Source organism: Lipotes vexillifer, unplaced genomic scaffold (genome assembly GCF_000442215.2).
Source record: "Lipotes vexillifer unplaced genomic scaffold, Lipotes_vexillifer_v1.1 scaffold543, whole genome shotgun sequence".
NCBI lineage: Eukaryota > Metazoa > Chordata > Mammalia > Artiodactyla > Lipotidae > Lipotes > Lipotes vexillifer.
Window position 1 is genome coordinate 4,002,157 of NW_006799055.1, and position 17,107 is coordinate 4,019,263.

At 40.6% G+C, this 17,107-nt stretch overlaps 1 protein-coding gene across 3 annotated transcripts in view; it reads right to left on the reverse strand.

Annotated features, from left to right (window-relative positions):
* Positions 1-17,107, reverse strand: part of ATP8A2 (ATPase phospholipid transporting 8A2) — a 463,903-nt gene that overhangs the window by 369,688 nt on the left and 77,108 nt on the right. For all 3 annotated transcript variants that reach the window (XM_007471455.1, XM_007471456.1, XM_007471457.1), the window contains exon 23: positions 11,594-11,658. In XM_007471455.1, the coding sequence (XP_007471517.1) occupies positions 11,594-11,658 (65 nt within the window). The remainder of the gene's footprint in view (positions 1-11,593; positions 11,659-17,107) is intronic.

Sequence of the window (17,107 nt, forward strand, 5' to 3'; positions counted from 1 at the left end):
TCCATGCCCCGCCCTCCCCGCGGCCTGAGTGCGCCAGAGCCCCCGAAGCAGCGGCTCCTTTAACCCCGTCCTGTCTGAGCAAAAAACAGACGCCCTCCAGCAACCTACACGCAGAGGCGGGGCCAAATCCAAAGCTGAGCCCCTGGAGCTGTGAGAACAAAGAAGAGAAACGGAAATCCCTCCCAGCAGCCTCAGGAGCAGCGGATTAAAGCTCCACAATCAACTTGATGTGCCAGCATCTGTGGAATACCTGAACAGACAACGAATCATCCCAAACTGAGGAGGTGGACTTTGAGAGCAACTGTAGACTTGGGGTTTGCTTTCTGCATCTAACTTGTTTCTGGTTTTATGTTTATCTTAGTTTAGTATTTAGAGTTTATTATCATTGGTAGATTTGGTTGCTGTTTTTTTAATAAATAGATACATATATTTTTTTCCTTTTTGTCTTTTTGTGAGTGTGCATGTGTATGCTTCTTTGTGTGATTTTGTCTGTATAGCTTTGCTTTTACCATTTGTCCTAGGGTTCTGCCTGTCACTTTTTTTTTGTTTTTTTGTGTTTTTTTTAGTATAGTTTTTAGCACTTGTTATCATTGGTAGATTTATTTCTTGCTTTCGTTGCTCTCTTCTTCCTTTCTTTTTCTATGACTTTTTAAATTTTCTATTTTTAATACTTTTTAAAATTTTAATAACTACCTTCCTTCCCTCCTTCCTTCCTTTCTTTCTTTCTTCCTTTTCTTCTGAGTCATATGGCTGACAGGGTCTTGGTGCTCCAGCCAGGTGTCAGGCCTATGCCTCTGACGTGGGAGAACCGAGTTCAGGACATTGGTCCACCAGAGACCACCGAACTCCACGTAATATCAAACGGCGAAAATCTCCCAGAGTGCTCCATCTCCACGCTAAGATCCAGCTCCACTCAACGACCAGCAAGCTACAGTGCTGGACACCCCATGCCAAACAACCAGCAAGACAGGAACACAACCCCACCCATTAACAGAGAGGCTGCCTAAAATCATAATACGGTCAAGGACACCCCAATACATACCACTGGACGTGGTCCTGCCCACCAGAAAGAGAAGATACAGCCTCATCCACCAGAATACAAGCACCAGTCTGCTCCACCAGGAAGCCTGCACAACCCACTGAACCAACCATAGCCACTGGGGGCAGACACCAAAAATAGAAACTATGAACCTGCAGCCTGTGAAAAGGAGACCCCAAACACAGTAAGTTAAGCAAAATGAGAAGACAGAGAAACACACAGCAGATGAAGGAGCAAGATAAAAACCCACCAGACCAAACAAATGAAGAGGAAACAGGCAGTCTACCTGAAAAAGAATTCAGAGTAATGATAGTAAAGATGATCCAAAATTTTGGAAATAGAATAGACAAAATGCAAGAAACATTTAACAAGGACCTAGAAGAACTAAAGAGCAAACAAACAATGATGAACAACATAATAAATGAAATGAAAAATACTCTAGATGGGATCAATAGCACAATAACTGAGGAAGAGTGGATAAGTGACCCGGAAGATAAAATAGTGGAAATAACTACCGCAGAGCAGAACAAAGAAAAAAGAATGAGAAGAACTGAGGACAGTCTCAGAGACCTCTGGGACAACATTAAATGCACCAACATTCGAATTATAGGGGTCCCAGAAGAAGAAGAGAAAAAGAAAGGGACTGAGAAAATATTTGAAGAGATTATAGTTGAAAACTTCCCTAACATGGGAAAGGAAATAGTGAATCAAGTCCAGGAAGTGAAAAGAGTCCCATACAGGATAAATCCAAGGAGAAACATGCCAAGACACATATTAATCAAACTATCAAAAATAAAATACAAAGAAAAAATATTAAAAGCAGCAAGGGAAAAACAACAAATAACATACAAGGGAATCCCCATAAGGTTAACAGATGATCTTTCAGCAGAAACTGTGCAAGCCAGAAGGGAGTGGCAGGATATATTTTAAGTGATGAAAGGGAAAAAACTACAACCAAGATTACTCTATCCAGCAAGGATCTCATTCAGATTCCACAGAGAAATTAAAACCTTTACAGACAAGCAAAAGCTCAGAGAATTCAGCACCACCAAACCAGCTTTACAACAAATGCTAAAGGAACTTCTCTAGGCAGGAAACACAAGAGAAGGAAAAGACCTACAATAACAAACCCAAAACAATTAAGAAAATGGGAATAGGAACATACATATCAATAATTACCTTAAATGTAAATGGATAAAATGCTCCAACCAAAAGACACAGACTGGCTAAATGGATATAAAAACAAGGCCCATATGTATGCTGTGTAAAGAGACCCACTTCAGACCGAGGGACACATACAGACTGAAAGTGAGGGGATGGAAAAAGATATTCCATGCAAATGGAAATCAAAAGAAAGCTGGAGTAGCAAATCTCATATCAGACAAAACAGACTTTAAAAGAAGACTATTAGAAGAGACAAAGAAGGACACTACATAATGATCAAGGGATCGATCCAAGAAGAAGATATAACAACTGTAAATATTTATGCACCCAACATGGCAGCACCTCAATACACAAGGCAAATGCTAAAAGCCATAAAAAAGGAAATTGACAGTAACACAATCATAGTAGGGGACTTTAACACCCCACTTTCACAAATGGACAGATCATCCAAAATGAAAATAAATAAGGCAACACAAGCTTTAAATGACACAATACACCAGATAGATTTAATTGATATTTATAGGACACTCCATCCAAAAACAACAGAATACACTTTATTCCCAAGTGCTCATGGAACATTCTCCAGGATAGATCACATCTTGGGTCACAAATCAAGTCTTCGGAAATTTAAGAAAATTGAAATTGTATCAAGTATCTTTTCCGACCACAACGCTATGAGACTAGATATCAATTACAGGATAATATCTGTAAAAAGTACAAACACATGCAGGCTAAACAATACACTACTAAATAACAAAGTGATCACTGAACAAACCAAAGAGGAAATCAAAAAATACCGAGAAACAAATGACAATGAAAACACAACAACCCAAAACCTATGGGCTGCAGCAAAAGCAGTTCTAAGAAGGAAGTGTATAGCAATACAATCCTACCTTAAGAAACAAGAAACATCTCAAATAAACAACCTAACCTTACACCTAAAGCAACTGGAGAAAGAAGAACAAAAAAAAAACAAAAAACCCAAAGTTAGCAGAAAGAAAGAAATCATAAAGATCAGATCAGAAACAAATGAAAAAGAAATGAAGGAAAACGGTAGCAAAGTTCAATAAAACTAAAAGCTGGTTCTCTGAGAAGCAAAATTGATAAACCTTCGCCAGACTCATCAAGAAAAAAAGGGAGAATACTCAAATCAATAGAATTAGAAATGAAAAAGGAGAAGCAACAACTGACACTGCAGAAATACAAGGAATCATGAGAGATTACCACAAGCAACTATATTCCAATAAAATGGACAACCTGGAAGAAATGGACAAATTCTTAGAAAAGCACAATCTTCCAAGACTGAACCAGGAAGAAATAGAAAATATAAACAGACCAGTCACAAGCACTGAAATTGTGACTGTGATTAAAAATCGTCCAGCAAACAAAAGCCCAGGACCAGATGGCTTCACAAGCAAATTCTATCAAACATTTAGAGAAGAGCTAACACCTATCCTTCTCAAACTCTTCCAAAATATAGCAGGGGGAGGAGCACTCCCAAACTCATTTATGAGGCCACCAACACCCTGATACCAAAACCAGAGAAAGATGTCACAAAGAAAGAAAACTGCAGGCCAATATCACTGATGAAAATAGATGCAAAAATCCTCAACAAAATACTAGCCAACAGAATCCAACAGCACATTAAAAGGATCATACACCATGATCAAGTGGGGTTTATCCCAGGAACGCAAGGATTCTTCAATATACGCAAATCAATCAATGTGATAAACCATATTAACAAACTGAAGGAGAAAAACCATATGATCATCTCAATAGATGCAGAAAAAGCTTCTGACAAAATTCAACACCCATTTATGATAAAAACCCTCCAGAAAGTAGGCATAGAGGGAACTTACCTCAACATAATAAAAGCCATATATGACAAACCCACAGCCAACATCGTTCTCAATGGTGAAAAACTGAAAGCATTTCCTCTAAGATGAGGAATAACACAAGGTTGTCCACTCTCACCCCTATTATTCAACATAGTTTTGGAAGTTTTAGCCACAGCCATCAGGGAAGAAAAAGAAATAAAAAGAATCCAAATCGGAAAAGAAGTAGTAAAGCTGTTGCTCTTTGCAGAGGACATACTATACATAGAGAATCCTAAAGATGCTACCAGGAAACTACTAGAGCTAATCAATGAATTTGGTAAGGTAGCAGGATACAAAATTAATGCACAGAAATCTCTTGCATTCCTGTACACTAACAATGAAGGAGAAATTAAGGAAACACTCCCATTTACCACTGCAAAAAGAATAAAATGCCTAGGAATAAACCTACTTAAGGAGGTAAAAGACCTGTATGGAGAAAACTATAAGACAGTGATGAAAGAAATTAAAGATCATACAAACAGGTGGACAGATATACCGTGTTCTTGGATTGGAAGAATCAACATTCTGAAAATGAATGTTGCTACCCAAAGCAATCTACAGATTCAATGCAATACCTATCTAACTACCAATGGCATTTTGCACAGAACTACAACAAAATATTTCACAATTTGTATGGAAACACAAAAGATCCTGAATAGCCAAAGCAATCTGGAGAAAGAAAAATGGAGCTGGAGGAATCAGGCTCCCGGACTTCAGACTATACTACAAAGCTACAGTAATCAAGACAGTATGGTAGTGGCACAAAAACAGAAATACAGATCAATGGAACAGGATGGAAAGCCCAGAGATAAGCCCACGCACATATGGCCACCTTATTTTTGATAAAGGAGGCAAGAATATACAGTGGAGAAAAGACAGCCTCTTCAATAAGTGGTGCTGGGAAAACTGGATAGCTACATGTGAAGGAACGAAATCAGAACACTCCCTAACCATACACAAAAATAAACTCAAAACAGATTAAAGACATAAATGTAAAGCCAGACACTATCAAACTCTTAGAGGAAAACGTAGGCAAAACACTCTATGACATAAATCACAGCAAGATCCTTTCTGACCCACCTCCTAGAGAAATGGAAATAAACACAAAAATCAACAAATGGGACCTAATGAAACTTAAAAGCTTTTGCACAGCAAAGGAAACCATAAACAAGACCAAAAGACAACCCACAGAATGGGACAAAGTATTTGCAAATGAAACAACTGGCAAAGGATTAATCTCCAAAATTTACAAGCAGCTCATGCAGCTCAATATCAAGAAAAACAAACAACCCAATCCAAAAATGGGCAGAAGACCTAAATAGACATTTCTCCAAAGAAGATATACAGATTGCCAACAAACACATGAAAGGATGCTCAACATCACTAATCATTAGAGAAATACAAATCAAAACCACAATGAGGTATCACCTCACACCAGTCAGAATGGCCATCATCAAAAAGTCTACAAGCAATAAATGCTGGAGAGGCTGTGGAGAAAAGGGAACCCTCTTGCAATGCTGGTGAGAATGTAAACTGATACAGCCACTACGGAGAACAGTATGGAGGTTCCTTAAAAAACTAAAATTAGAACTACCATACGACCCAGCAATCCCACTACTGGGCATATATCCTGAGAAAACCATAATTCAAATAGAGTTATATACCACAATGTTCATTGCAGCTCTGTTTACAATAGCCAGGACATGGAAGCAACCTAAGTGTCCACTGACAGATGAATGGATAAAGAAGATGTGGCACATACATACAGTGGAATATTAGCCATAAAAAGAAACAAAAGTGAGTTATTTGTAGTGAGGTGGATGGACCCAGAGTCTGTCATACAGAGTGAAGTAAGTTTGAAAGACAAAAACAAATACCGTATGCTAACACATATATATGGAATCTAAGACAGAAAAAAAAGGTCATGAGGAACCTAGGGGTAAGACAGGAATAAAGACAGAGACCTACTAGAGAATGGACTTGAGGATATGGGGAGGGGGAAGGGTAAGCTGTGACAAAGCTAGAGAGAGGCATGGCCATATATACACTACCAAAGGTAAGGTAGATAGCTAGGGGAAAGCTATAGCTGCATAGCACAGGTGCTTTGTGACCACCTGGAGGGGTGGGATAGGGAAGGTGGGAGGGAGGGAGACGCAAGAGGGAAGAGATATGGGAACATATGTATATGTATAACTGATTCATTTTGTTGTAAAGCAGAAACTAACACACCATTGTAAAGCAATTATACTCCAATAAAGATGTTAAATATATATATATATGTTAACTGAATCACTTTGCTGTGTAGCAGAAATTAACAACATTGTAAATCAACTATACTTCAATAAAATAATTTTTAAATATAAATAAATAAATGTAAGTACTTTCAAGGGATTAAAGGAATTATTAATTGAACATGCCTAAAATTATCAGGAAAAAATTGCTCAAGGGACATTTCTAGTATACCACAATGTTGCTACCTTCACAAAAAGACGTTGAAGAACAAATATAAGGTGATCTTACCAAGTAGGTAAATATTCTCAGGAATTTATTATCAAGCTTCTAGGAAAAACAGAGAAACTTTCAATCAAATATTTTAGTACGAGGGCTTCCCTGGTGGCGCAGTAGATGAGAGTCCGCCTGCCGATGCAGGGGACACGGGTTCATGCCCCGGTCTGGGAAGATCCCACATGCCGCGGAGCGGCTGGGCCCGTGAGCCGTGGCCGCTGAGCCTGCGCGTCCGGAGCCTGTGCTCCGCAACGGGAGAGGCCACAACAGTGAGAAGCCCGCGTACTGCAAACAAACAAACAAACAAACAAACAAAAAAAATATATATATATATATATATATTTTAGTACGAGACTTAAAGGCAGTGAAATTTTGTTTTTTCAAGAGTTAATAGGAGGATGAAGAGAGCTAATTCCCAGAAAGGGCCTGGCACTCATGAATAAGCACTCAACAGATGTGAGCATTTGTTACTGGAGAGGCAGTTTAGTTCACTGCCTAAGATATGGGACCCACATGTGCTGCAATCAAAGTCACCTAAGGCAATCATTTCTAAACGTACCTTTTCAAAGTGTTCTCGCGCCACCAAAAAAGTCCTCAGCATAGCGCACATATACATCACCTCTTGTAGCAACAAATAATGGCACTGTGCCTGTGGTTATGAATATGTGCCTGTATTTAGGTATTTTAAACATATTTTAAGTAACTGAACATGGAGCCACCTGTCAGAGAGAAGATCAAATTAGGAAACTGGACTTTTAGGATTTACTGTATAGCACAGGGAACTATATTCAATGTCTTGTTATAACCCATAATGGAAAGTAATCTGAAAAACATAAAGTGTTTCAGATATATATATATATATGTGTATATGTATATGTATTTCTATATTTCTCTCTATATCTATATAGGGACTCACAGACATAAAGAACATAGAAGAGAAATAGTGACTGTGACTTAAGAATTTATTGTGGGTCAAAGACTTTTCCACGTACAGAAGGTGGGGTGTGATCCCATCCAGGCAACCCAGAGCGGGCTCCCTTTACCATTATGCAATTCTGCATCACTTTAAAGCCTGATGACTGTCAGGTTCTTTGTCATGAGGACAAAAACAATGGAAATAAAAGAGTAAACTTCTGAGGTCCACAAGATGTCCATGGTCACCCTGCATGTCGTTACAAAGTACCGTAAAGAACCTAGCGTATGTTAAAGGTCTAACTTGTGAAACATCAACCATATCCGTGGGATCCTATAGCATTCTGTGTCCTCCTGATTCCCACTTCTTGCTTATAAGTGAGTCAGTGCTAGATACTGTTTACTGATTGACTCTCAGCATCTATTTTCACCCTCTTTATATATATATATATATATATATATATCTCACAGGGACTGGAAAGCTAAAAGCCACATTTCCCAGACTCCCTTATCAGCAGGATTCTGGATGAATTCTAGCAACAAGATACACTTGCTTAAGATTGTGGAGACAGAGGAATTCCTTTTCATACAGGGGAAGTTTTCCACATTCTCTCACCCACTCCCAGGTTCACAGGTGCAAGGCAGCTGGACCATCAGCTGTGATTTCCTCAAGTCCCCTGGGGAAGCAGAACAGAGTCCTGACCTTGGGAACAGAGCCACAGACGTATGAACTTGAAGCCTACCTTGCTGACTTCTGCTCCTTCAGGATTATCCAATAATTTGGCAAGCACCTAATTTCCTGTTTTAACTTCTTCTATACTTCAAATTCGTTTCTGTACCAGTTACTGAATTAACATCTCTCAGCCTCCAACCTACCCTTCCACACTCAGCTTGTGATACAGGAGTGGGGATTCTACAAACCTCATTCCTGATCTGCCAGTGGGCTCCCTGCAAGGCTCTACCTTCTGGTCACATTTCTACCAGCGAGAATTAAATCTCACGGCCACACCCAGACCCAGGGATGCTGAGAAGTGTAGTCTCTGCCATACATGCCATTAATGAATTTTACATGATTACATTTTCATTCTATCACTGATTACACGTACTTATTTCATAAAACTCTGGGTTAAAGAATGACTATTTTGCTCAAATATATCCTTACCAATTCATCTTTCTTTCAATGGCTCATCAGAACAAGTTTTTTGTGTATTCTATAGGTTAACGTGTTAAAAACAACTGCACTTTCCTCCAAATAAATTTCATGGTTAGTTCAATCATTTGTTTCTTAGAAAATGCTGGCAAAATTTTCTGTATGTCTCCATCCATACTCATTTTAATTATTGCAGCACAAACAACAAATGATCCTCAAATGGCTTGGCCCTTATTGTCTTTTACTAACAAATATCAAAAGATGTCTAGCATTCAGTAGCCAGCGGTGGGACTTCCCTGGTGGCATACTGGTCAAGAATCCACCTGCCAATGTAAGGGACACGGGTTCGATCCCTGGTCCGGGAAGATCCCACATGCCACGGAGCCACAACTACTGAGCCTGTGCTCTAGAGCCCGCGAGCCACAACTACTGAGCCTGTGTGCCACAACTCCTGAAGCCTGTGAACCCTAGACCACGTGCTGCAACCACTGAAGCCCACACACCTAGAGCCCATGCACCTAGAGCCCATGCTCCACAACAAGATAAGCCACCGCAATGAGAAGCCCACTCACCGCAATGAAGAGTAGCCCCCACTCGCCACAACTAGAGAAAGCCCGTGCTCAGCAACGAAGACCCAATGCAGCCAAAAAAAAAAAAAAAAAAAAAAAAAACAAAAAAAAGCCAGCAGTAGGTGCTGTGAAATTTGAGAGGGTAACTGATTTGAATATTACATGTTTTTTATAAACTGCTGATAACATTGTAGATTTTTATTCTCATACTCGGTATTCTTTGTTTTTAAAGTCTCACTAATTCATAGCTTCGTTTTGCAACAGCTAAGGTTTCAACATACCATCATACATTTAGGGCAAGAATCATGATTAATGATAGTAGCCTTAGGGATAATACTGAAATTTGTGTAGCTTGTCAGATCTGATCACTGTTTTAATTCATCAAGCAGCCGAAGAAAACTTAAACTAGCAGCGTGCGTGGCCAGCAAGGCCACACCATTGCAACTTCTGCTTACACTACTGTAATCTCAATACCTTTTTTTTTTAAAAAACAGAAATCTTTTCAAGCGAGCACCTTGTAAGAGTCAGTTTAACCAAAACTTAGTCTGTAAACCCATTTAACCAGTAACACAAATGGCAAAAAGATTTCACAATGAGCTTCAAGCAAATGGAAGAGGGTCCCAGCGTCACCCCTTCTTATTTGTGGGACCCCACGCCTCCCTCCTCCCCTTCCTCCCAGACCCATCCCTGGTTAGCACACCAGAAACAGGATTGGGTGTGCCAGAGCCAATCCATGTGCTATCAGCAACACTGTGATTGCACAGTACTTTTTTTAACCAAAAAAAAAAAAAAAAAAAAAAAAAAAGAGAGAGGGAAAAAAATGACATTTTCTACTGGTATCTTAATATATCATCTAGTGTCCCCCTGGGGTGCACTTTGTCACCCACCTTGTTTCCAAGACCACTGATCTCTGTATTACAGAGCTTAGATGTTATTTTGGTAACAGTTGAAACACTCAAAACAGGGATAAATCCTGAGCACTGACAAGCATTTGGGGTCCTAGCCTGGACCTACGTACAGGTCAACTGAAGGGGGTGGATGCCAGGTAATCGATGGTCGTTGAGGTGACCCCCTTAATTCCCTCAGACTTAACACAGGAGATGAGGTAAGGAAGCCAGGTCCAGTGCTTCTGATTCGTGGTTCACTTCCTTGGTACCTGTCTTGTTCACTTCACCATCAGAGCCTCACTTTACAAGTGTAACTAACCCTGCCATCTGCTCTGAGCAGTGGCACTTAAATAGAAGGCGCTGACTGCGAGTGTGGCCGTAGGTGCCTGCCAGGAACAAGCTCTTGTTAAACGACCTACAGGTGGAATCTCACTGTTGAGCTCCTATCTTCATGTCAAACCACCAAAGCAGGTCACTGGTGACTCTCAAATCAGCTCCCAACCAGGGTCTCAGCAGCAGCTTTAGGCCATGACGGGGTGGGTACATATTTGTACCATTCTCCGTGAGCTGGTGGCACTAGGATGTTGGGGAACTAAGAGCCTGTGCATCCTATTACCACGTAAACGTCATCAACTCCTGACACCTGAATATGATCTTTAGTGTTTGTACTACAAAGAAACTCCTACAAGTCTCCTAGCAACCACCAGGAGTTGAACATCACCCCTTAATGGAAATCCTAACAGGAAGTCAAACCAGATTAAAACTACCCCATTTTAAATGCACCATTCTAGGTGAATAAAATAATGTGTTATCACCAAGCAATTTTCTGGGCTTACTGTTTTTTATATCAGTTTGGAATATTTATTGTACTTCTTAATGCATTTCTTAACATCCATGGTACCCCTTAATCAAGAGTATAAAGTCATCTACTTAGGATTCTTAGGATTTGCCAAAGTGAGGAACATTCTTAGAATCACAGAATGATAAGCAAATAAGTTTACAAATATTGCAACCATCAATATCATACGTTTTCCAAACCATAACTCTAACATGGATGTATATTATTCTCCAGACCTTGCAAATTCTTAATGTCCATTTTATCAGTACTGGGAGAGTATGCTTTCAACCATGCAGCTAGCCAGAAAGACTTTTTTATATATGGAGTGTGCTTCTCACAAAAAGCTTCTCTCCTTCCTCTAATATGACAGAAACTGTAGCTGCATCTGAAGACAAAGTGAATTTCAATGATGGCCATCACCTAAAAACATACATAAATTCCTATATCTGGTGCCAGAGGTAGAGCTTACCATTGTGATGTTTAAAGAAATGACTTTATGACATCCGTTCATAAATAAAAAGAGAAAACACACTGAGTAGTTTTATAATTGTTTTTTTAGGAAAAAAAAAATTTTAATCCTGATTATTAGTCATAGCAGAAACAAAGGGTTTAACACATTGATATCAAATACAACTTTTTAAAAGCTACTTACGTCCAAAGAATCCTCCTTCAGTAGGATAAGGGCCATGTTCTGTGACACCAACCGGCAGGAATAGCCTAGAGTAAAAGAAAGAGCAACATACGTGAATTTACCATCCCCACCAGGAACTCACCACGTTCAAGGTCCCCTGAATTCAGCCTCCCTTCCTGTACCTTCCTTATCACCATGTTTAGCCTATGGGCTCACACAGAGGAATTGAGCAAGTGTGGGGAGGAAAAGTTTACACGGATTCTGACTTTTGCAGACAGCTCTAGTAGCGCTGCTCGGGAGGGTCTTCATAACTAATGGCTGAAATAAACACTGATCAATTTTCTGTGGATTTTCATTATCCCTGTTATCTTTGTGTTAGGATGAGCTTTGGGTTCTCTAAAATAACAGCAAATGCTTTAGGAAGACAAACGGAATCAACGGTGCTACTCAAGCAGCATAAACGTGCCTACTGTGATATCAAGGTCCCTCACTTGCTTTTTAAAAAGGCAGGTAATTCTCACAGCAGGCTTCTAAGGAAGCCTATGATACCCAGAGAGTCACTTTTCCTGCGAAAGCTCAAAGCAACCCCCATTTCAAGAAATAAATCTGAGTCAAGAGTATCCCAATGCTAATTCTTAACAATTCCCATTACATTTTTAGACAATGGTATCTCTGTAGGTTAATTTCAGCAAGATACCCTTTTTCCACTTTTCCTCCCGGAAGGCAAACGTATTTTCTATGAAGCTCTTTCCTACTCAGACTTTGCAGTACACGCGTGACAGCTGGAGATACTTGGTGACACCACGACCAAGGTAAGAGCCTCTCCGGACTCTTCCCCTTCTCCCCACACTCTGGGGAGAACGAGGCGGCGGCCCCAGCCAACCCCAAGTCCAGGGGTGTCTGTCGGGGCCCTGGGCTCTCTTTCAAATCACCCTCCACCATCTTGGTGCCCCTCAAGAGAGCTGCCATCAACATGTGATTTTCACCAAGCTCCATCTTAATTTATCTCATTGAGAAAAGTCAAAGAAACAGTGCTTACACCTAGAGAAGTGGTCCTGACAATGATCATGGACCAATGGTCACAGAAACAGGGAACAAGTCGTCAGCATAAAGAACGTCAACCTTCAAAACAAGGACGCGGGTGACCGTCTCAAGGAAGGGCCGTAACCAATGCTTAGGCAACAGGAGTCTGGGTTCTCCCCCGCAGAAGAGCCAAAATACCCCTTCCCACAGATGCTATATTTAACTAGAAAAGGAGACAAGCATTTAACTAGTGGACAAGTCACAGAACTGCTGCGTTTACGTGCTCAATTCTACCCAGAAGGTCCTCTTTTCACCCTCAAGAAACCCTACTAACAGGCACAAAACAGAACTCAAGACAGACAATAATTAAGATGAGAGAAACCTTGGGGTATTTTGGGGGGGTAGAAAATAAATATTTGTGTTTATTTTGGAATGTATGAAGTGTATCCTTCACTGATGAGTGTCATTTGAGAGGACTATTATAAACCACCTGAGAACACAAATTTTAAAGCACAAAATTATGACTTCTCATCTAACTGTCATTTTCTTAAAGCAATACACAAATTTTAAAGCACAAAATTGTGACTTTTCATCTGTCATTTTCTTAAAGCAATACACAAATTTTAAAGCACAAAATTATGACTTTTCATCTAACTGTCATTTTCTTAAAGCAATACCTTGAAGATCTATTCCAAGCAGTTAACGACAGTTATGTGAAGGGAATGAGATAATTTTGCTGGTTAAAACCTCACGTATCATTTGCAAAGCGAAAACAACTGAATAGTTTAAAATCACAGGACCACATAGGCAAACACCTGTTCAACCTCTGAGAGGAAAACTAAAGGGAGGAAACACAGCACAATTTTCCACACATTTTCAAACTTGCTCAAGTCTGTATTTTAACAACAGTGACGAGTAGAAATGAGTTTCCCAGAATGCCACTGAAAATTCTGCACAGCACGATGGAAATAACTGAACTTTGTTTCCCACTAAGATCTCACAAATATATTCTTCCTTTCTATAAATTCTTAGATGAAGTGCAGAAGGGAGGTCAATATTTTATTTTCATTTGCAAACAGGGATATTGGAACTTTCATCATTTTTCTTCCCTTGCCCCAGAAACTTCCAGCAGCTTCACGCAATAGAGACTGTTACAAATTTAGTATAACTCACACAAAAGGATTTGCTGGTAGTTTTTGATATGAACAGCGGTTGCAGAAGCAAGCTGAAATGTTTAAGCCATCGCTTCCCGCTTGATTTTATATTTTGCCATTTAAGTAAAATGCCACTTGACAACTGAAGCTGCATAAAGATGTTATGGAAAAACTCAAAAGTATTTTTCTAGCCGTTGCAAGGGAGAGGGTAACAAATAAAACCACTGACACTTTCATGAATTTAAATACACAAAACTCAAGCTTTCTGAGAAGAAACAGGTTCTTTTTTTTTTTAGTTTGGGAAACGAAGCAAGATTTTGCTTAATTATCACACAGAACACTTGCTCTAGACAGACCATGGAGGTTTAACGCAGTTAAACGTGACTTAGCTACTAACATGGCAAATTAAATGATGTCAATCCAAGTTCGGTGTGTGCTTGATTTCTAATGTTTTTGGATAAAATGAGATCAGCTCTTGGAGAGCAGCCAGCTATGAAATGTCAATCCACACTTGTAAATTGTGGCCTATTTCTTTAATCTCACAATCTAACAAGACGACCATAAAATGACTGAGAAGGGAACCTCTGGGATTTCACTTGTTACTACGGCTGAAGTTAACAGCACACCACAAAAGTGTTTAGTCTTTCTACTATCTGAGCATAATCAACACTCAAAAGAAATTAAAATATTACAGCATCTATGGTCCTTAGAGCAGGACTTGATTTTAAGAAAATAAAATCATCATTCACACCAGAAAACAGGACCAAACCAAACCTCTCTTGGAACTCGCAATCAGCGTCTTTTTTTCTGAGGTAAGCATATATTGTCGAAGATATCCCAACCTAGATTTCTTCGGAGACACTTTTGGAAGGGTTCACAACAACTGATTCCTACTAGCCATATACCTAGGATCCATCAAATTACCCCTCAGTGGGATTCACCTTGGTTCCAAACCCTCAACAAGTGTGCTGTTGGTTGTAAATAATTTCAGGGAGAATCTGGTCACTCAATATTTGAAAGTAACGTCAGGAATGGAACTCTTCGTCTGCTCCGGACTCAGTCAAGGATGCTCAGAGCAGAATCCCTCCCCATCTGAGAACCAGGATACCAAGGACTCATCCACAGAACCACACCTGGGCACCCTTCCCTCCAGACCCTCAGATGCTTCTCAGAAAGGCTCCATCACAGGTAGGAACATGCTGCCTCCGCCTTACCTTGTGATCTTCCCCCAAACCAGGCCATCCTGACTCACGCTATTCTCATTCTTTACGTATTTGTCTTAAACAGATTCTTGAGGTTCAAGATTTAAACCTATCTCATCTGCAAAGCCTTCCCTGATGTTTTTTTTCTTTTCTTTTTTTGCGTTATGCAGGCCTCTCACTGTTGTGGCCTCTCCCGTTGCGGAGCACAGGCTCCGGACATGCAGGCTCAGCGGCCATGGCTCACGGGCCTAGCCGCTCCGCGGCATGTGGGATCTCCCCCCGACCGGGGCACGAACCTGTGTCCCCTGCATCGGCAGGCGGACTCTCAACCACTGTGCCACCGGGGAAGCCCTCCCTGATCTTTTTGACGCCTATCTTTCCGGGAACTGAATTATCACGGGTCATGGTCACATGCTCAGATTCTCAGCACTCACACCTGTGTGGCCCAGGCTAAGTTACTTGGTATCTCTGTGCCTCAGTTCTATCTTTAAAAGGGGATAATGCCTATCTCAAAGGGAATATTAAACTTACCTAAAGGACTTAGCAGTAATATGACAAATGCTGTGCTAACATTTAATGAGTAACTATTACTAACACCAGGCATGCTCAGCATGTACACTGCACAACTGGTATTTTCTCATCTATTTTATTCCTGAGTTTGTCTCAAAATTAACTCAGTCCCCAATAAGGGAACATAAGTGCCCCAAGCCTATAGGGGAGCATCTGGCTGCAGGTAATCAGGAAATCACACACCTGACTTTTCTGTGAACATTAATGGGGCTGTGGCCGTGTTGCCCCAGCCCCACCTGAAAACCGGACTTGCCTGCCTGCCAATGGGCAAGAATGGGGTGGGCAAGTGCACATTTACTCACTGTCAGAAATTAAACTTCTAAGACTACAGAAGTGATCTAAAGGGATCAAATAATGGGTAACAAAACATGGGGGAGGGGCGGCCAAATTCCAACTCGGATGGTTCACCGTGGAAGCGATTCCCAATGCGACGACTTTAAAATGGAACACGCACTAGGATTTTGTTCTCACTCATCCTATCTCCGTTAGAAAAAAAATTATAGACTCTGAAAACTTCACATCTATTTTCTAACTATGTAATAGATGCTTTATCCAGTCATAGTAAGGAAGTGACGACTACATGATTCACAAAGGCTATACAGCTGAAATTTCACTTTAGACTAGCTGATGCCAAATTTTTAAGCTAAAAAAGACAACTTCCAACTCCTGGAAACACAGCTAGTTAGCATAAATCCAAGCACGGCGCAGCAGGGTCCTGGCATCATGTCAGTTCCAAAGGACCTCAAAGCCACACGCAGGATGACTGCATCTGCCTAACACTCATAGGCTCATGATAGACACAAATATCCTGGAACCTAATTTGACTAAGTATTTATTTTCAAGGCATGAACTGAAAGTTACACTTTAAATTCTCAAACTGTGATAGATGATGGATGGATGGATGGATGGATAGATGCATGGATGGGTGGATAGATGGATAGATGCATGGATGGGTGGATAGATGGATGGATGGGAGGACAGTTGGATGGATGGATGGGAGGATAGATGGATGGATGGGAGGATAGATGGATGGATGGGAGGATAGACGGATGGAGGGACAGATGTTTGGATGGGAGGATAGATGGATGGATGGGAGGTTAGGTGATAGATGGATGGGAGGATAAGTGATGGATGGAGGGAGGACAGGTGATGGATGGATGGAGAATAGATGCATGGGAGGATAGATGGATGGACAGATGATAGATAAATGAGAGAGCGAGCAAATACTAAAGACAGCCAACAGCACCAAACACCTCTAAAGGGAAATGTTGCCAGTTAAAACTGTAAGAGTCAACAATCATAAGACATCCCAACTCTGGAGGCGGTGAAATATGAAAATAAGGTGTATTAGAATGGATGAAATTTAGTACCCTTCTCCAGGGTTTTCTAACTCAAATTTCAGAGAGGGTTTTCGTGAAAGCTTCATGAATCTGTTTAAAATGAGCCCTGCACCAGGAGTGATTGGCCCTGAGACCTAGCATGAACTAGCTTGGTCATTAAGTGGAGCATGACCTTGTAAACTCTGAATGTCCCCCAGCCCCCGGCGCTCTAAGACTGTTGACATGTGAAGACCAAACACAGCGTAG